The sequence below is a fragment of the Acromyrmex echinatior genome, chromosome 19, assembly GCF_024713525.1.
Source record: "Acromyrmex echinatior isolate Ae372 chromosome 19, ASM2471352v2, whole genome shotgun sequence".
NCBI lineage: Eukaryota > Metazoa > Arthropoda > Insecta > Hymenoptera > Formicidae > Acromyrmex > Acromyrmex echinatior.
Genome location: NC_141870.1, coordinates 4,827,694 through 4,849,392, shown reverse-complemented (window position 1 = coordinate 4,849,392; position 21,699 = coordinate 4,827,694). Strand labels below are relative to the sequence as shown.

Sequence of the window (21,699 nt, the reverse complement as noted above, 5' to 3'; positions counted from 1 at the left end):
ATTATGAATTTAATAATGTATTAGTCAAATATTTATGTTGATAATGGTAAATTTATATCAATTATCGATAATGTCAATTCTTCAATTACCTTCGGGCCCTTTTTATACCACCGAAAATATGTCCAGAGTTGATGGTCTTTGATAATATTTTGTCGGTGGTTCAATTAAATGAGCATGTATCGTTAGAAGTAACATTCTTTAACAAATATCGTATAAATGTTATACTGCCAGCGTCAGATAATGACGGAAATATGAAGGATAACATCAAATACATGATTTTTTGCAATTTGCTTGTAATTCACGGTTGTGTTGACTATTGCAATTCATTTGAAACTAGCGGTTAACTATTATATATGGCGGATTCTGGCAATCAATCAAAAGTTGCGACTACATTGTCCTAACTCTTATTAAGACTACACTAATTCTGAGTTATAGTTACAGCCATATTGAATTGTTACGCGTCAGAAGCGACACGAGAAAGGACACGTTAATTTATTACGTGTCATTTATAAATAAAGACAATTTAGATAAAACGAAATGATAAGATCGTTTTTAAATAATTTCGCTAAAAAATGGATGAAAGCTATCCTTATCCCTCCTGACAGTCAGTAAATAATCATAAAGTTATAAAAGGCACATGAAATGCTTTTCAATGCGTATGCATAATCTATTTGAACTTACACGTGTCTTTTATCACTTTTTTTACGATTATTTACTGATTGTCAAGGGAGATAATCATAATGTGTTTCCGTTTTTACAAATGTTTTAAAGTAATCTCATTATTTTGTTTCATTCAAATTGTCTTTGAATATTTACAAATGGCACGTAACAAAAATTAACGTGTCATTTCTCGCTTCTGACGGTTCAATACGACGTATCTTTATATTGTATATTATAGCAATATCTCGCGCACATATATAAGTACATAAATTTCCACAAAATAACAGCGTTTTAACTAAATGTCTAATTTTCATTTCTATATCAATGTAGATTAACTTTAATCTCAGTTCAACTAATTACTCTTCATCTTTTTATAATTTTTAGAATTAGAAAAAGATGAAGAGTTATATTGTCGAATTGAAATTAAAATTAAACTACATTGGTATAAACAGACGTAAGTCTAATTTTAAGAACTCCACATTGTTTGCGTTCATATAAATTATTTATAGTCTGTAGATCACAATTTCGTAAGTACAGATTAAAAAGTTTTTATATCAAATAAATTTTATTACGGTATTGATACCGTATTGGATTATTGGATTAAGAAATGATAAAGATCTAAATTGAAACAATTGTTTTCATTCTTGATATAATTCCACTTCACATATTAATGCAGTATACTTATTTAATCTTGGAAAAAGATTTTGACTCTGTCAAAAAAGAAGAAAAAAATAATTAGCCTAGTTTACATCGTGCACTTGTGATACGATATCTACCATAGTAACTTTCTATTAAATTATCTTAATTTCGATGATATTTGTAAATATATATATATATATATATATATACATGATATGTGTATTTATAATTAAATTTTGATGCATACTATACCAATTTAATACATTATTCTTTAAATACATTGTTGAAATTTAATTTAATTTAATTTAAAGACAATTTAATAGAAAGTTAATAAAATTACTAGTTAATATCAAGTGCTCGAAGTGAAACTAGATCATATTTGTTACATATAAATTACATTTAAAATCAGCAAAACAGGCGATAAAGTTACAGACCGAACACTCATTCTATATGACTGATTTATACATTTAGATCCAGTAAGGAACTAAGGATAGAGCCAATCACATCAAAGAATTTTATAATAGTTCCAAAGCTACTTTTTCTACTGAACGCAATCATTATGGATGCTTTCGCTCTCGGACTGCTTACATCTCAAGTTGCACTGTCAACGCTATTGCGTCGTTTTATCCTTGCATGTTTACACAGCCCACGACAGCAACTCCGATGAGATAGCTGTTCAAAAAATGCTTTTTAAATTCGAACATTGCTGGCGGAGGATTGAGATTTCATCCAGTCCAAAGCAAATCTCGAGATTATATTTTTTATATAATTAAGATCTTATATTGGATCATCTAAAAAGTATCCGCGGTTTTTTGTCATTAGATGTGTGTTGATAGTCATATATCTAGTGACAAAGTACCGATACTTTTTAGATGACCCAATATTTAAAAAGAGATATATGCAAAGATATATATACGATTATTTTATTAGCCAAATCTTATAATTATAAGAAATAAATTATAATTATAAGAAATTATAAAAAATTAGATTTAAAATAATATAATCTTTATATTTATTTATGTTTAAAATAATATAATATTTATATTTATCAAATTAATAATTAAATTTTATATTTAAATGTATATAAAATTTAAATAAGATTTAAAATAATTAAACAATTTAAATGTAAGATTATTTTAAATCTAATTTCAGATAATCTAAAGATTTTATAAGCAATGAAATAGCTGTTTGACATCCTAAATATAAAATCGAACATTAACATTTTTCTCAGAAACGATTCAAGTCGCATTGAATGTCGCATAAATTAAAGTATAACTTCATGCAATTATTATAGCTTGAGTACAAATTTTTCGTCTATCACTAGTCAATTTGAACCTGAATTATCATGTTAATAAAATAATTAGCGCATAAAATTATCTTTTAAAAGCATTAAAAAAAAACCAAAATTTTGTTGAGGAACGTAAAGCATGGCAAAGCTTAATTATATAACGTATGCTCGCGTCAAAAATGGCATATACATTATAACATAATACATTGGTACGCAACACATATCGTTGAAACTTTGGCTGCGATCTATGCATGCAATCTACAAATGTTACGAAGTACTTCTTTCCTTCCTTTTATTGATCTCAATTACAAATATTTTGAAATATTCTTTGATTATTTAAAGTGATTCTTTAGTAAAGTGTCGAAAATTTGGGATGCCTCGCCAGGGTCTTAAAATTACAAATGTCTGCATAATTTGGATAAAATATATATTAAAACTATATGCATATCTTAAAAAGTATGAAACATAGTATGGAAACGATAGTAAATTAAGAGCATCTTCATCGAACGAAAACAAGATAAGATTATATTTACTTTTCGAGATTAAATTCATATGCAAGTTTATGCACGTAAATATCTTTCTGGAATGACCATTGATCTATTACTTTTTTGTGACCATTAAAATCATAATTTTTTAAACTATTACAATCTTGTTTTTTAGTAAAGTCTATGATAAGATTTGTATGCAGTTAATCAAAGAAGTGTCTGCAAGCCTTATTACTAAGTTATACGTGAAAGATTACATTTTCAACATCTTTTCTCTTTTATTTTATCGTTAAATTACCGTAGAATTTTGCACACATCAATTTCAGTATTTTAACTTCATTAAATAAAAAAATTAAACATTTCTATGATAACTTGATTTACTAAAGAACCACTTTAATTAGTAAAATTCTTTTTTCTGATAATTAATCAAATGCTTCGAACATTTGTAAACTAATGCTTATTTCAATGTAAATTAAATTTTATCTCAATTCAACTAATCCTTCATCTTCTTCTAGTTCTCTAAGAATTAGAAAAAAATGAAGAATAAGTTGAATAAAGATTAAAATTAATCATTGATGAAAACGAGCATAAATGGACCACAGCCTTTAACAACCGCCGGTATTCTTGGTCGCGTCCTTTCCAATATACATTCATGGACAAACGATCTCCTTCTTCTGGGATATACGATACTTGCGACAGGCTTCAGGACAGTGGCGTTCCAGGTAGCGTCTTTGCGAGAAAGCCTTAAAGCAGACACCACAGCGCCATTGCCACTGATGATGATTACGTGTCCTCTGATGTGCGCGAAGATTCGAGCTGTAATAATCCCAAGAAGATTAATTAATCACATAACGACACTTCTTGATAATAATTAACATTCCAAACAGTGACAATTGAACAGAACGAGAGGTGATAGGATAAAATGTGAATTAGGATTATAGTTTTCTCATCCTGGAGATTTTCACAGATTTAGTTTAGCTTTTTAACGTTTAACTAAAACTTTTGCTTCTCTCTCTCTTCTCTTACCAAAACGACAGCTTAATTCTTAATTTATCTAGATTTCTCGTCAATGGAATAAAATCCGGGAGCGTTCTTACATCAAAGTCTTAAATTTAGGCAGGGAATTTTGTTGTACACACCGATCAGCGAAGGACTTGTGGCAAACTGGACATTCGAAAGGCCGCTCGCCTGTATGTAGACGCAAATGGCCCTTCAGCACCCACGGCCGATCAAAGCTTTTGTGACAATATGGACAGTAGTGCATTGTTTTATTTTTCTTCCAGCCTTCCCGAGTGGATGTCGTTTTACCTTCAGCTGCATTCGTCGACTCGTGCTTCTGTTTCGGCAGTAAATACAAAGTCTGCGAGAGGGTCTGTGTTTCACAGCCGTTGATCATGATGTTTGGATTTATCGTGCCAGTGATTTTTTCTGTATTTGTCGTCTGCGTCGCCGGACTTGCCGATCCCTCTGCCTTGGAGGAAAATCGTGACACACCATCGAGCAATATCGTCGATACTTTTCCATTGTTATCCTTTATGTGTCCGTCAATCGATGCATCATGGTGTACACTCTCAAAATTTTGGCTATCTAAATTCAATTCTGCATCAAATGGCGCGCCATTGGTCTTGTGGAAGCTGTAACGAGTTACAATGGGGAGCCCAGAACAGGTCCAGATATTGCTTATCTTTGACGTCGTATCTTTCGTATGATTCTTTCGCTTGAGACTCGTGGATGGTGGCAGCCACGGGAATTCGGACTCTGCAAAAATCGATTTTCCTTCATCTGAAGCAAGCACGATATTTGTTACCGGAATAATTGAGATTTAAAGCGTTTCTAGAAAAGATTTATTATTACTTTGAACAGTAGAAAGTAATGCTGCAATAAGTGAACAAATTGGAATAAGTTTTGACAGAAATTTCGTTCTACATAAAATTAAAATTCATTTATTACAGTTGTCAGTAATTAATCTCGAAATGTTAAAGTGTCTTTTTTGTGTTTAAAAAGAATATATTTTTTTTTCCATCACATAACCAGCAAGATAAATAAAGATACAATTGGTTAAATAAAACAAGAAAATTGTAGAAATTTTTTTATATATTCGTTTTATTATATCACTACTACGATTATATACTCGTGAAAAAATATTTTTGATATTTATTTCTCAACAACATTGACGGAAAAAAATTTTTACGAAAAAGTACAGAAAATACATAGATTGAGACAAGATCTTAGAAATTCTTAATTTTGCGTAGATATTCGTAGTGGGACGAAGAGTGGCGTTGTTCGGAGGATTTCTTGATTTTTCAAACAAACAACGCTACTCTTCATCCCATTACGAATATCTATGAATAAGAATTTTTAAGATCTTGTCTCAATCCATGTAGTTTTTCGTAAAAATTTTTCCGCCAGGAAAGTAATTTCTACCCGACTCTATCAGAATTCAAGTTGATCACGTGAAGATAAGACACGCGAGGCATGATATTTACGAACTGTTTATTATTGTGATGACAATCAAGGTTGAAGTAACGATCCCGAGCAATTCGTAATTTCAACAATGCCTTTAGAGAAACATATGGCGAGCAATTGTTAAAACATTGTGCCTAAATGATCTTACAACGATACAAGAAAATATATCTTCGTAAAAGTAGAAATGCTTTCATAAAAGAATATACCTTCGTTACATTTGTCTGTCTTGTGATATCGTGCCATTGACCTTAGTAAACAACGCGGCATATTCCTTGAGATAAATTCTGTAATTTTCTACCATAAGGAGTACGCTTCGCAAGGAGTACAGAGAACTTCTTGAGCCTCTACTGCAGCAGCAAAACACAGCAAAATGGCACTGCTCGACTGGCGACTGCCGTGCATTCGAACGGCTATTGTTTTTTTCAAGCAGTAGCGTAGTTTCGAAACCACTCGACAAAAAAATATGAGGATAATTCACTAGGATAATTTACGAATTATCAATTTTTTTTATATTCGATAGTTTTTTTTACATCTGTACGATTTCTCAGACATCCGCGTGTTTAAAAGACGTCGTATGATGTCTTTTAGATATGCGTACGTATTATATCTGTAAAATTAATAAATTAATGTTATTCCGTCTCATTTAAAATAATTATTGTAAAAATGATGAGACCAATATCATTTATCTCTATACAACAATATATCATTTTTTTATGTTTGTCAATTCAACAAATAGAAATCTTTATCATTCTATACATTGAGTTTCATGTATTTTGAAATTTTTGTTCCAATCTATTAGATATTCCTATAAAATTTTCATACATCTGGAATATATATATATATTTGTAATTATAATAAAGATTAAATCGATATTTTAATAAAATTTAACAAATTTTATAAATTGTATCATTACAAGGTATAAAATAATAATATGATAATTGATAATAGTAAAGTATTAATAATTAATATGAATAAAGTATTAATAATTAATATAAGTACAAATATTAATTGCAAAAATAAATTCACGCCAATTTTATTTCAACATCCGTATCTTTTTATTATTGATACTTTTTTAATAATTAATTCTTTTTTTTCTAAATTATTAAAATTGAATATTAGTTAACTATTAGGTATTAGTTAATGATTTCTCTTATTAATTTTATCCCTGATAGAAATTTTTTAATCATATTGTAAATGAATAATAACAAAATATTATTTAATTGCATATTGAAATCTATCGATTAATCCATTTTCATCATTAATATTTTTTTTATTAAGAATTTATTAACAATTTAATTATTAAAATATTAAAATTATAAAGAATTCAGTAAATAAAAATCAAATAAAAATCAATGAAATTGCGTACATTGAAATTTATTTAATGAGTTCATATCGTGGAAACTACTTGCGTTATAATTTAGAGATTATTTGTAGGATGCGTCTTGTAGACTATCTAATGAGCACCTCATTATGTTCTATATATATCCACCGGCCATTCAAATACGTCTTTTTAATAATAAAATTTATTATTTTGCAAGATTGAAATATTTCATAAAATATTATTACATTCATTAATTTAGTTTGTAAAGAAATACAATCGTGTCTTCTATCAAATATGTGTATCTTACATACTTTATCTTATATACATTTATTTGCTATACAGCAAAAAATCTCATAACAAATTAATTTGTTATTGATTTGTTATAAAAAAGTTAAACATATAATAATAGATATTTTCAAATATAAAATCACAATCTCCATGTTCATTTGCGTAGACATCTATAACAATATAATAAATATAATAGAAAATAAATAGAAAATATCTATATAAAAAAAATATCTTAAGTAATAACATTCGATTAAGTAATAAAATTCTTTCCTATATTTTATCACGACAGGTGTCTATTTATATGTGATTTATGAAAGTATAATTTTTGGATGCGGTTTATTTTAACAGTACAAATGTTCGAAGCATTTGATCGATCAACCAGAAGAAACAGTTTTACTAATTATCCAATCCAAGAATATTATAGCATCAAATGATCGTATTGTCAGCCTCTGTGTTGTCAGCATCGACCTTTGAGTGCCTTAATAATTGCCGTGTGGTGGAAACAAGGAACTAAGTATAAACGAATATATTCAGATTTAACGTCTCAGAATCATTTCAAACAGTGTCGCGACCGGTTCAAGACACGTGTTTTCTTCTTTTAAGATACAAAAATATATCTGAGCCTTTATATATACTTATAAAAACTTTCATTTACTATAGTGTGAGTACGTTTTTATTTTTTTTGTAAAATTTGTGTACTTTCTAACATTATTTTAATGAAGTTAAATATATAATATTTATAATTATAAACGTAATTATTTTTAATCAAATTATTTACATTGTATAATATTTAAAATATATTTGTTCCGACAAAATATTATATTTTAATATTTAAGAAACGTAATATAACATATTTATTAAATATGTAATACATTACATTTAAATATTTAAATATTTAGTTTTTAATATTAATTTCATTCATTTATTTTTTTTAAATATATTTATAAAAATTTAACATTTTAAAACATGGTATTTATTAAAGTTTCATTTTATATATATATCCATTTTTGCTGAGTCAGCTTATTAATTTCAATTTTTATTTCGAGAAGTTTAGTAATGCATTTGAATACTAATATATTTAAAGAAAATATATATTTAATTTATCTAAAAATTAGATTCTTGCTTTTTGTATTATGTTATATTTATTTGTACGTGATGTGTGTGAACCGGATGAACATATACAATATTTTATATTACAAGATACAATGTTGTATGTTAATTTCTGATTAAATTCTTTTTAAGTTTCTAAAGAATTTTTTGTAGTACTATTTATTAATTTACAAAAGAAAAATTTAATTTTAAAATCTCTGAAAACAGAATTTAGAATATGCTCAAATTTTATTCTCCATACAAATTTTATCTAATTTCCTCATATGAATTATGATTATTTATTTATTATTATATCGCAAACATTAAATTCATTTTTAAGATTCATCCATTTACTTATATCACCATATCACGAGAAAAGTAATCTTTTCGATAATAAAGCGACTAAAAATATAGGGTTTATTAATGACGCATATATTCAACTTTATAAAATAATTATTGAAAGAGCAATAATTAGTAAATTTTAATTTGTCTTATTACAATTAAATTTTAATTTTTTGTTTACAGGTTATGCGTCGTTTTGTAGTACTATTATTTATATACAGCTTTTTATATCCTTGTTCATTTAATGGTAAGATATTCTGACACGACAAAAATTTTATTCTTATTCTTAACTTTTTTTTAATTAGATTTATTCTTAATTAACTTTTTTTTATACATATCTACCTTTTGTTCGAAATTGTGCATCGCACTAACGTGTCAAAATATACATCAATCTAGAATTACATCACTTCTTTACTTGTATTCCGAAATACTGAAAAATGAAAATTATGTTATAAGGATTGGACTCCAATTTTAAAATACAAAAATGTCAAAATCTGTATGGTAAGAATTCATTCATGTGCAGCAATGGACAATGTATATTACTTTCCTATAGATGTGATGGAACTGACGACTGTACAGATGGTTCGGATGAAGAAAATTGCGACGATTATAGCGACGTGAGTATTATACAGCTCATATTTATTGAAAGATTTTTTTTATCGATTTTAAGTCTGTGATATAGATTTTTAAGATAGATTATATACATAGCTTCTCTTATTACAATTAAATCACATATTACGCATTACCTTTCATTTTAAAATTTTCTATGCTTTCAAAAATCTGGAACTGCAGATATGTATACTCAATAAGTCGTACATTTAGTCGGCATACTTTTCTTTCTACAAATAATAATTTATTCCTTTTTAAATTTCATTTTTGTTAATTATTTAATTAATTTTATTAATGAATAATTTTCTTAAAAAAAATTCTTTAGTCTTTTAGAAAAATTTTTTTAAATAATACTTCATCTTTAAATCCTTATATCTCAGTTTCATAAGAAGTATAGCTCCGTTTGTAGTATAGTATTTGCTTAAGGTATACCAATGCCTGAATAAAGTTTAATCGAAAAGATAATGGCTTATTTCTTAACTGTTTAATGTTACGTTAGAACGCGCAACATAATATAGGTATGCGCAATATTAAACAATATAACTTTTTTCTGTTATCTTATAATTAGTCAGATTCTTCTATCAAATGCTCCAAACATGAATATAAATGCAAAAATAAGAATTGCATACCGATAGCAAAGTTCTGCGACGTAATACAGGATTGCTTGGATGGAAGTGATGAATACGACGATTGCGTGAAACACGTAAGTGAATCGGTGCAAAATTTTACACGTATTATTAATAATTATCCCCATTCCTTTTTTTATTTGCATTATTTTTTTCGAGTAGTAATTTTGTTTTTGTTGTCACAGTTAAATTGCAGTGGTAGATTCCAGTGTGCTGACGAACATTGCGTATTTAACGAATGGGTGTGCGACGGTAGCAAGGATTGTCCCGACGGCAGCGACGAGTGGAATTGCAGTAATTTTTTATAAATATAGATTGTTTATACTAATAACGATAGGATAATAAAAATTATATCTTATAATTATCGTACAATAACAATTATCGTACAATAACTTTCTTTTATATTTTTTTGCAATTTTTCAGGCGCAAATGAAACATCATCTGCGAGTTATTGTAAAATAGAAAATTCCCAATATTTTTGTGAAAATCAACTATGCATACCTCTTAAATTAGTATGCAATGGAAAGGATGACTGTGGTGATAAATCAGACGAAGTCGGTTGTGAGTACTACGTTATATTTCAACATATTTTAATTGTTGCATTAATTTCTTTGCAACAAATTTTAATTATATTGTCCTTTATTTTAATGTGTTTAAATCTTTCGTGATATAATCTTTGCATGATTTGTTATATTGTTAAATTATATTTAATTTTTATTTTTATTTAGGTACATCCAGTTGTTCGGTAAAATGTGATCATGAATGCAAACGAACTCCTAAAGGAAATATATGTTTCTGTAAACCGGGTTATCAATTACAAAATGATAACCGTACTTGTACAGGTAAAATTGCAATAAATAAAAGCAATAACGATGCGAAAATCATGTTCCATTTCTGTCTAACAAATTTCTGTTTCGCAGATATCGACGAGTGTCAAATTTATGGTGTATGCGATCAAGAATGTATAAATACTCCAGGATCATATAGTTGCAGGTGTCAAACAGATTATTTCTTGCAGAAGGACAAAAAAACCTGCAAAGCGATTGGTAAATTATGGAGAATATGTGTAACGGCATATTGATTGACATTAAATTTTGTAAAAAATACGAATTTTTCTTTAAAATTTAGCTGGCGAGGCTATGATAGTCTTCTCTGCAAAAACAGAAATTATTGGCATGTATCTCGATTCGCATATAATTTTTATAATTGCGAAACACTTAAATCGTGTGATCGGTGTTGCTATGAACAACGACCACATATATTGGTCGGATATCGAAAAAGACAAAGAAGTCATTGTAAGAAGTACTCCTCAAAATAAACATGAAGTCATCGTGATGATGGGTAAGCGCGCATAGTGGATGCTGGAATGACGGCAATTGCCATGAATTATAATACAACTAAAATTTTCGAACCAATTTGATAGTTTTTTTACAGGACTGAAATATGCATAAATAGAAAGTTCCAATGTCTCCGTCCATAAAAAAATCATACGAAAATAAAAAAATTTACTTTTTATATGAAATATCATATCAAATATTTTGAATAAAGTTTTCAGTTTTCATCAGTTCCGTAATGTAAAAATAATATAATAATAATTAATATTTATAAATAACATTATTAATAACATAAATATAGCTTAATATTAATAAATATTTATAAATAGCATTAATATTTATTTATTCTTTTTTAACTGTCATGCCATAATATTTTCCTGTATTATTAATTATTTTTACATTACGAGAAAGACGCTGTATAGTTTGAAACGTTCTAATAATCTATTAGAAGGGAATCAATTTTATTAAATTATAGATAATAACATCTGTTTTGATTGGTTTACTGGTCCATATACTTTCGAAATTGCAATATTAAATTAATATTCAAAATTATATACTAATTTGTGTAAAAAAGACAAAATGAGTATTTTTTTCTTTGAATATTCTGTAAATCTCGTGGAAAGAAATCTCACTCAAAGAAACTGAAAATTGAGAAAACTTGAAAAAAAAATGAAAATAAACGGCTTGTTCAAGAGTGGCAGATTTTCACTCTTTTTAAAGTGAGATTCACTCCTTTGGAGTCGAATCTTATTTCAAAAGAATAAATCTCACTTTGAAAAGAATAAAAATCTGGCATTCTTGAACAAGAGTATTTTCACTCTTTTTTGAAGACTAGAATTTTCAGTCTCTTCGAGGAGATTTCACTCTATGAGATTTAGAGAGTAAGTATTTTATAAAACAGTCAATTTTTAAATAAAGATTATACATAATAATAGTAATTTTCTATTTTATATGTATCTTCTATAAATTTTCTACATCTTTTTTGTATAAAGGTTTGAAGGAGATATCGACGATAGCTGTGGATTGGATCACACAAAATATATATTTCACGGATACCGGTTATAATCGTATCGGAGTTTGCAAAGACGATGGCACATATTGCACCATATTAATCAATGATACTGAGAAACCAACAGGACTTGTTTTATTACCAACTCATGGGTAAATATAACAAATTTTATTATTTTTTAATAATCTAACAATCTTATAAAAAAATCAGGAGAGAAAAAGAGAAAGAAAAAAGGCAAAGTCTGATTAATTGATTTATTATTGTATCTGGAGTCTTGTTTGCTACAAATGGAATTTAATTAATATTATTTTATAAAGTGCTGATAAGATAATTGTTATTTTCAATGTTTAACCAAACATTACATTTTTTTTAATTTTTGAAGTTAGAATTATAACGACATAAACTCAAATAGAAATGTATTAAGTATTTGTTACATTGTTTATAGGAAAATATATTGGTGTGATTGGAGTTCTAATCCACATATAGCAGTTGCGGGAATGGACGGCAAAAACATCCGTATATTCGTCTCTAAAAACTTAAAAGCGCCACAAAGTCTAACTATTGACTATCCGACTAATCGATTATATTGGGCGGATATCAAGTCAAAGACAATCGAAACAATACTCTTAGACGGAACTGATCGAAGAGTTAATATTTGTTTCTTTTTTTATATTATAAAATATTTTAAAGTACAATATTATATACATTGAGATATATATTTATTTAATTTAATTATTCGCAGCTTGTACTACACAATATAATAGAAGATCCATTCTCATTGGCGGTCTTTGAAAATAAATTGTATTGGAGCGACTGGGAATCCAAATCAGTAGAGTCCTGCAATAAATTTACTGGAAAGGATTGGAATCTCTTACATCTTGGTCAACATTCACATTTCAGTGTGCACATCGATCACTCAGCAATAAAGCCCAAAGTACGCAGTTGTATTATGAAGTTACTTTTACTTTGTGAAGAATATGTTGCAAAAAGTTTGCATTATCTTTTAATTAAATTTCAGGTTGACAATCCATGTCATTCTAATCCGTGTTCTGAATTGTGCATGCTAAATCAGGAGAACGGATACACATGCGCTTGTACTTTGGATAAAAAATTAAATGTCGACAATCATACTTGTCAAGGTAAATTTGTTTAAAAACCAAGGAAAAATGTTAAATCTTTAGGACAATATATTCTGCCTTATTAAATTTGGAATATTAATAACAACGAATGCTTATCATATATTCTTAAATAAACATGAGATTATAATTTTAGAGGTGACGAAGAATTTGCTGATTCTTCATGATACGATATTTACAAACTATTATCATGGAATGTTGGGAAAGCTGAAAACAAGAATAGCCTCGAAAGTATTACTTCCTCACGATATAGTATCTGATCCGACCTCTGGTATATGAATGAATTGCTATTTCATCAAAAATATTACAAACTCCAATCTAATAGTCTTTAATGTTAACTTTTACAATTAAAACTTATTTAGGCCAAGTAATATGCTGTGTGGTGACGGAACAATTTGAGAAAACCATCGTACTCTTCGATCCAGTCAGCGATACTTTTAAAAACACCATATTGCACAATGTTTCTTATTTTAGCATGGCATTTGATCATATTGGTAATAATTTGTACATGACAAATATACCAAGCAACTCTATCAACGTATACAACGTAAAAACTCTGGCAATGACGGTCTTTTATTTTAAGGAATATGTTCCTTACTATATTACATTAGTACCTGAAGAAAGGTATGGTGTTGAATTGATTACAATTATTATTTACAAAATAGTTATTAGTATTCAATAACAAAGCAGTCATAAAATAAAATATATACTGTCTAAATCTCGTGGAGTGAAATTTCACTCGAAGAAACTAAAAATTTAGCCTATCTTGAAAAAAGAGTGAAAATACAGCTACTCTTGTCTTTAAGTGGCAGATTTTAACTCTTTTTAAAGTAAGATTACTCTTTAGGAATAAAATTCACTCTGAAGGAGTGAAATCTCAATTCCTTCTTTGGAGTGAGGTTTCATCTACTTTGGAATTATATTCCAAAAAAAGGATTGAAATTTCCTTTGGAGTGAATTTTATTTCAAAAAAGTAAATCTTATTCCAAAAACAAAATGAAAATTTGCCATTTTTGAACAAAAGTGATCATATTTTCATTCTTTTTTCAAGACGGGTTAAATTTTCAGTTTCTTCGAAATTTCACTCCACGAGATTAGAGAATTTATAGATGTTTTATATATATATGTCTATGTATGTATTGTAGCAAGATGTACGTAGCGTTTAAAAACCTACTTTCCTCTGATCACACATTTGAGAGATTTTGTATATATGAGATGGAAATGAATGGACTCGGTGAAAAAAAACTACTCAGGGATAATTTGCATGGCCCAGTAATATCAATGTACTACGATAGAGACAGTAAAATGCTCTTCGTGAGTGATCAAATGTCTGGTAATATCTTGTCGCTGAATATCTTGTCGGCCGAAGGTTTGCATTCTTACTTTTGTAAATGTTTAAGTTTTAAATCTTATTATTAAATTTCAGATGTGAACTTTAAAATATATTATTAAATTAATAAATTAAAATTTTATACAGTATAAAAATATATTGTAAAGTTTATGTCAATATTTTATTACGAAAAGATATGTTTGTACAAATATTATGAAAGTATTAAATTATTTTTAGACGCACGTTTACTTCGTACTGGATTACGACAACCTGTAAGTCTTACTGTCGCAGACGACAATATTTTTTGGATTGAATATGAAAAAAACTCAGATTATTCAACATTGTACTCGACAAATTTTAAAAGCTCTTCTAATCTGAATCATAAAGATGTTATATTGCGTGAGTTCTTTTGTTTAATAAAATACAATGTATACGTAGGATTGTTAATTAATTATAAAATATCTTTTTAGATATATCCAATAAATTAGATTATTACCCAACAATTTTTCCGCGTGTGATAACTTTGCGAAAAGATGCTAAACAGGATCACGATTGTCAGAAAAATAATGGAAATTGCTCACACATTTGTCTGCTTTCCTCTATTACTTCATTTGTAAGTATGCAAGTTTTTTGTATGTGTGTGTGTTCCTGTGTAGGCGATGTAATCATGTATTAATTATTCGACGAATATAATGCCTTTAATGTATAATTAATATTGTTGGAGTATATAATATAAAGAAAATTATCCAATCACATTTTACATGCGATTTTATAAGAGAAATGCGATTAGATCATTTTCTTTATGCATGCGTTTATGCGGCTATGCAAGTTATGTGGATATACCCTTACTTTGATCAATACCATATGTTGATACTATATTATTTATCGAAGAAATTTAATATAATATTTTCATTTGATAATCATTTGCTAGGTTTGTGCTTGTCCTCCCGGAATGTCGCTATCAAGTAACAATCGAACATGCGTTGTGTATGAATGCTCTAAGAATGAATTTAAATGCGGCGAGCACAACGTCTGTATACAAAAGGAGAATGTGTACGTTTAATCAGTATTTTTATCGATATTTTATCAGTATTATAATCGTATCAATTATAAATAAAAATTACAAACTCATAAACTGAAAGTATCGATATGTCAATAATTATAATGGTTTAATATGGTTGTTATTATGCGGATTTATCGAGATTAACTAACTTGCTTTCAATATTTTCAAAATTTTCCATTTAACTTTTTTTCTACCCGAGGAGTATTTACTATTTCATTTTTTCTTCTTAAAGATTTCATATGTATAAATGTAGAATATGTTATTAATATTTCTAAAATCTTATAATTTATTTAGGTGCGACGGTAACGTACATTGCCCGAATGGTGAAGACGAGACGATAGACTGCCACAAAAATAAGAAATGCAAGAAAGATGAATTCACATGTACGAACGGCGAGTGCGTCAGTATAAAAAATCGTTGTAACTGGCATTACGATTGCACTGATCAGTCGGACGAAGAAAATTGCGTAAAACCGAAATGCACAAGTGGTAGTTACAGTGACAAGTGTTGCAATTTTTTTTCTACTTTATTGTCCATCCTCGTAATTATATTTAAATGTGAAGATAGAATAAATATCTGAATGACCTGTAATCTTTATCTCCCTGAATATCTCTGAATGTATTTTGACTATACTTATACAATCGCAATCGTGCGTTTATTCATTCTAAGAGCAAATTCTTTTTAGATGAATTTCAATGTCACAACGGGATGATTCCTTGCATATCGAAGTCATTACTATGCGACGGCGATGTAAGTAGCAATTATATCATACTTTATCTTAAAAGGGTCTCCTACATTAGAGGATCAAAAAATTCGATTTTTTTTTTCATAAATCGATAGTACAACTCTTCGAAAATATGTCCTTAAAATTTTAGAGCGAAATTCGAAGTTCTTCAGTATAAATTCAGTGCTTGTATATACAGGGTATATGTACATCGAAAACTTTAAACGCGTTTTTCTTGAAATAGTTTTTTGCATTTTCTTCAATTTTATGTACACGATTGAGAAAAAAAGTATTTGTCTGATTCGACTTCTTTTAGGGCTCATTTTTTAATTAGTCAACCGTTCTATGTAAACTTAAAAAATTAAATAAAAATTAACTTTAACAAATTTTTTGCAGAAAAAAATGGCTGCTACCTAGTGAAAATTGTAATTTTTTTCTTCATAATCGCATAAAATTGTAATTTATATAGTTTTTTAAATTTTTTAGATTTACATAGAATGATATTCTATGCAAATTAAAATCTTTTTTGATTTTTTGATTCAGGCAAGAATTATAGCCGCTAGGATGTATACAAAATTGTTACGTCGTGGCGAACCGTCAAACTAAATGTTTATGTTTTTATTATTTAGAATACTTTTTTTCCACATAAAAATTTGTACCTACAATAATTATTCTTTATGAAAATAAAATTTATGAAAGATCACCAGTCTAACGAGACCCCCTTAATGCATTTGTATATTTATATGTAACTTTTTATTTTATAAAATCAGATGTTAATAATAATTGTTAATTTAGAGTACAGTTTTGCAAAAAAAACTGTCAAAACAAAATGAAACAAATTAACAATTTCTCACTGCATTATTAACACAGCTTATTTCAATAATATTACTTCAAACTATATCGTTTCAACAATATTGAAGTAACAACCTTGAAAATATTGCAGCAATATTCTTTTTGCAATTCTGTGCTATATGGATTATAATATGTCAATGTTTTTTTATATGTTTGTATTTAAGTTTGATTGTGAGGATGGATCGGATGAAAGATTTGAAGCATGTAAATCATCATGTTCGAATGATAAATTCCAATGCAACAATGGTAATTGCATATCTCTTTTGCTGAAGTGTAATGGCATCGACGATTGTCTCGATGGCAGTGACGAAAGGCACTGCTTAGTAAAATCAATTTATTTGATTAATTGCACTGCGGATAAGTATCAGTGTCTCGACACTGATTTGTGTCTTCCTAAAAAAGTAAAGTAAGTTGATAATTTAAAAATATGTAAGAGAGTAGTCGGTGAACAATGCACACGAATATTAAAACTTTAACTTACTCGTTTTTCATGAAGATGTCTTCTAATTGTGAAGTTTGTTATGCAAACAGATAATTATGAGCGTTATAGAAAAAAATCATTTATAATCTCACCTGTTAAAATGCGCTGTATTGGTTCTTTTCTTGCAGATGCGACGGCAAAAGTGATTGTCCTAAAAACGATGATGAACACAATTGCGTGTTTTGCTTTGACAATGAATTTACCTGCGACAATAAGGAGTGCATTCTGGAGAATTGGGTATGCGATAAGTTTAACGATTGCGGTGATAATTCAGATGAAAAAAATTGCGATGGTAGTAAAAAGATCATTATGGAATCTACCAAATGTGATGAATTTAAATGTTCTATCGGCACTTGCTTGCCATACAGCAAAGTATGCGATGGGAATCGAGATTGCCCAGATGGTAGCGACGAAAATGGAAAATGTCGTATGTAGTTAATCTTTTTTGATTAATAAAAACTGTCCTTGCCAAAAATTCTTTTGGCGAAAAAAAGAAACTATATAGAGAATTTTTACTTTTTAAAGAATAAATAAGAGATGATGAATTAAAAGAGACAAAGAATTGCAGAATTTCAGAAAATCTAAGAAAATTCTTAAATATCTTAATTATTTTATATGTGTTAATATACGATATTTACAGAGTGCGTTATATTTTTTTGTGTAGAGATCGCATGTATGGTAAATAATTTTTGTAAAGGCCTATGTTACAAGACACCAAAAGGTGATGTTTGTGGCTGTCCATATGGATATCGTTTAGCTGCTGATGCGACTTCTTGCGAGGATATAAACGAATGCGAAAACGACATTTGCTCGCAATTTTGTCGGAATACGGTAGGTTCTTTCGAATGTTCTTGTCAAGAGGGATATTATCTTAGGAACAAAGTTTCTTGCAAAGCTATCGGTAAGTGGTTTCAATTAAATATTTGCAATATTAAATATTTAAAGCAATAAATATCATTGATGATTATTTAGGGCCGGCAATGGAATTCATTACCGTAACTGACAATGATATTAGGAAGATCTCATCTAATTTACACTCAATTGATAAGATCTATTCATTATCGGGATTAAGTATAAATGGACTCGACGTGAACGCTGTTCACAACTCTATTTACTGGAGTAACGGTTAGTTTCTTTATTTCAATCTTATTTCTTAATCTTATTACTCGAACGTGGTTGACTTCTCTCATATACTTGTGCGTACGCTGATTGTACACAGTCATATGGGATCTACAATTTAACGCCGAATCCGAACGGCGCTGGTGATAAAAATAATATAATTACCAGATGAAGTCATTTTCGGCTCCTTAATGCGAGCGTATGTAAGATCGAACCCGGATTTACAAATCGCGAGTCAATCACTGAGCGGTAAGCCACTCGAGATGCTCCCTATAAACATAATAAATAACTTAATTTATAAGATTGAATAAGAGAGCAAGCGCACTGATTTTCTATGCTAGAGATCCCGAGTTCGATTCTTGATAGAATTACGATATTTTTATACGCTTTCGGAAGGAAGTCTCCTCTCGAAAGGAAGTGGCAACCCACCGAGAGTATCTTTGCCAAAAACACTTCTCTAACAAAAATTTCGTTGTTTGGATATATGTATGGATCCCTTCAGGCTGGAGATTAGATAGGCTCCGGAAAAATTCTGGAAAATAATCCATTGTTACGAAAACCTCATGAGAGATAGGCCCTGTCCCGTTTTGGGTTGCGCTCTTGATGATGATGATGATTATTTCTACAGAGCACAAAATCCAAAAAACTTCCTCTAAAAAAATTGGAAAAATCTTTCAAAAAAATTGTATTATTAAATTAAATATCAAAAGAACAATTGCAGGTGAATTCGGTACTATTAAAAAACTCAACATTAAAACAAAGAAAATTACTACAATTAAGATTGTCGAGCATCCACAGTCACTTGCGGTCGATTGGATTACTAATAATGTTTACGTTAGTGATAATGGCCATTTGAATACGATTAAGGTATATTTTTATTAATATTAAATTAGGGGAATGCCGTGATTTAAATATTCATTTAATTAATCAATTGAAGGTATGTAATTTGGAGGAAGAAAAATGTGCGACACTGGTCGAGATAGAAGATAAAGCAAAAATAGTGTCCATTGTAGTTGACTCAATTAATAGGTACCTCTTTTTTATTCCACTCGTAATTTTCTTATTGTTTTTTTTTGTCTAATAAACTTATCAATTTGACATTAATATCGTCGTTAAAGTATGTTTAAGAACAGAATTCAAAATCGCTTTTGATGTTATAGATGGCTATTCTGGGCTCAAATAACGTGGCAAGTGGACATGCCATTTAGCAAAATATGTCGGACAGACATGATGGGTGCCGACATGAAAATTATTGGTTCCGATATAAGCTTTGTAAGCGGAATAGCAATTGATCATATAAAATCTAAATTATACTGGTTAGATAGTTTCAGTAAAACTATTGAATCATCCAATTTGGATGGAAGCCAACGTAGCATGTTTTTAAGAACAAATGTACGTTGATAGATTAATTTTTTTTACACAAAAACATATTGAGAAAATACAAGAACTTTGCGTGAATGAATTTAATCTTTTTTTTTTTTAAATAATATTCTTTCTCTTTTTAGATGTATTATCCGTTTGGCATCAGTATTTATGAACAATCACTTTATTGGTTGATGGATACAAGCGGTCAACTGCAAAGTTGTAAACTATATGGTAAAAAATCATGCGAAACGATAAATATAGGCAAAAACAATGTTCACAAACAGTTTGCCATTCTTCATATTTCCAGACAACCTGTTGGTTGGTATAATATAATATTTAAAGATTCTAGCTATCTTAAAATCTTATCATACTAATCTTGATAGAGTTATTAAGTAAAATTAAATTATATGTATTTATTCGGTAGATAAAAATCCTTGCGATGAAAAGTATTGCGACCATATGTGCGTTTTGAAGAAGGAAAATGCAACGTGTATTTGTTTAGATGGCAAATCGATAGAATCCAATAGTATTTGCACAATAAATATGAATAATGGACGGATATCATTTAAAAATCCAATGAGAAGTGCACGATACACAAGTGGTGTTTATAGCCTAATAATAATTGTATTAGTAGTTATTGTTCTGTTATTATGCATTTTTTACTACTATCAGAAAAACAGATTAAAATCAAAACCTATAAACAATCTTAGGTACGTTCCAAATTTATTTTAATGTTGAATTTAAATAGGAATTGATCGTTAAAAGAGTAATATAAAATATTATTTTTATGTAAAAATTGTACAGTAATTTTTAATAGTTGCAGCAGTATTCACTTCCATAATCCATCATACGATCGAAGTAACGAGGTTGAGGTAACACTCAACTCAATAGTTACAGGCTTATCTCCTGGACAGCATGAATACATTAATCCTATCGATAATAAATTCCTAAATCTAAAGGTAAGTAGCAATTTTACACTTAAATTTTACACGTACGACATTATTTTTTATGATTATACGTGTGATTACATTTATTAAATTATAATACCTACGCTTTTTCTAAACTTTTGTACAATCATATGAGATATACGTGCGATGACACGAAATAACTATTTATTATGATTAAAGATAATTTACGTAATTATTTAGATGTAGATAGGTTATTATAGACTTAAATATTTAATATTTTTTTGTAGGATGCAATGGAAAATAGTGAAAATAAACAGAGGTCAGATCTATATTCGAAAGAAAGAGATATTGAAGAGACAGAGAAGCAAGATTCATTAATTTATTTTGTACAATCGAAATAATTTAAAGTTATAATAAAATTACTATATCTAAATTATAATATTTTATAGAGCTGTCTTTTACTTTTGACCGTTTAACAATGTCAAATGATGTGTATGCTAAGAAATGTTCATGTTTGAAACAAAAATTATACATATATTATCATTTAATTTCATACAATAATTGA

The 21,699-nt window shown here is 28.5% G+C and overlaps 2 protein-coding genes across 3 annotated transcripts in view; one reads left to right on the top strand and one right to left on the bottom strand.

Moving 5' to 3' along the window:
- Positions 1-3,478: 3,478 nt before the first annotated feature.
- Positions 3,479-21,699, bottom strand: part of LOC105150609 (uncharacterized) — a 57,244-nt gene continuing 39,023 nt past the window's right edge. Inside the window, exons 1-3 of one of the 2 annotated variants that reach the window (XM_011063799.2) lie at positions 5,745-7,571; positions 4,212-4,830; positions 3,479-3,888 (exon numbers count right to left, since the gene is read on the bottom strand). In XM_011063799.2, coding sequence (XP_011062101.1) covers positions 3,723-3,888; positions 4,212-4,830; positions 5,745-5,805 — 846 coding nt within the window. In that variant the 5' untranslated portion in view covers positions 5,806-7,571 and the 3' untranslated portion in view covers positions 3,479-3,722. Of the gene's footprint in view, positions 3,889-4,211; positions 4,831-5,744; positions 7,572-21,699 lie in introns of those variants that run through there. The other variant, XR_015548243.1, reaches the window with a different exon arrangement.
- On the top strand, positions 7,703-21,569 carry LOC105150608 (vitellogenin receptor). The gene is made up of 32 exons (XM_011063798.2): positions 7,703-7,808; positions 8,762-8,825; positions 9,035-9,195; positions 9,756-9,890; positions 9,999-10,107; positions 10,237-10,374; positions 10,542-10,655; positions 10,734-10,859; positions 10,942-11,154; positions 12,140-12,308; positions 12,602-12,803; positions 12,899-13,090; positions 13,175-13,295; positions 13,429-13,563; positions 13,655-13,916; positions 14,438-14,661; positions 14,860-15,021; positions 15,093-15,235; positions 15,554-15,675; positions 15,980-16,173; positions 16,371-16,435; positions 17,426-17,667; positions 17,871-18,169; positions 18,407-18,643; positions 18,715-18,867; positions 19,583-19,728; positions 19,799-19,890; positions 20,022-20,253; positions 20,367-20,544; positions 20,651-20,936; positions 21,044-21,185; positions 21,422-21,569. The coding sequence occupies exons 2-32, from the start codon at positions 8,765-8,767 to the stop codon at positions 21,533-21,535; spliced, it is 5,169 nt and encodes a 1,722-aa protein (XP_011062100.2). The 5' UTR covers positions 7,703-7,808; positions 8,762-8,764; the 3' UTR covers positions 21,536-21,569.

Excerpts from the sequence above, each read along its gene's own strand:
- LOC105150608 (XM_011063798.2), top strand. The coding sequence starts at position 8,765 with ATGCGTCGTTTTGTAGTACTATTATTTATATACAGCTTTTTATATCCT. Across the intron at positions 9,891-9,998 it reads ACGACGATTGCGTGAAACAC|TTAAATTGCAGTGGTAGATT; the intron begins GTAAGTGAATCG and ends TTGTTGTCACAG. Across the intron at positions 10,375-10,541 it reads TAAATCAGACGAAGTCGGTT|GTACATCCAGTTGTTCGGTA; the intron begins GTGAGTACTACG and ends ATTTTTATTTAG.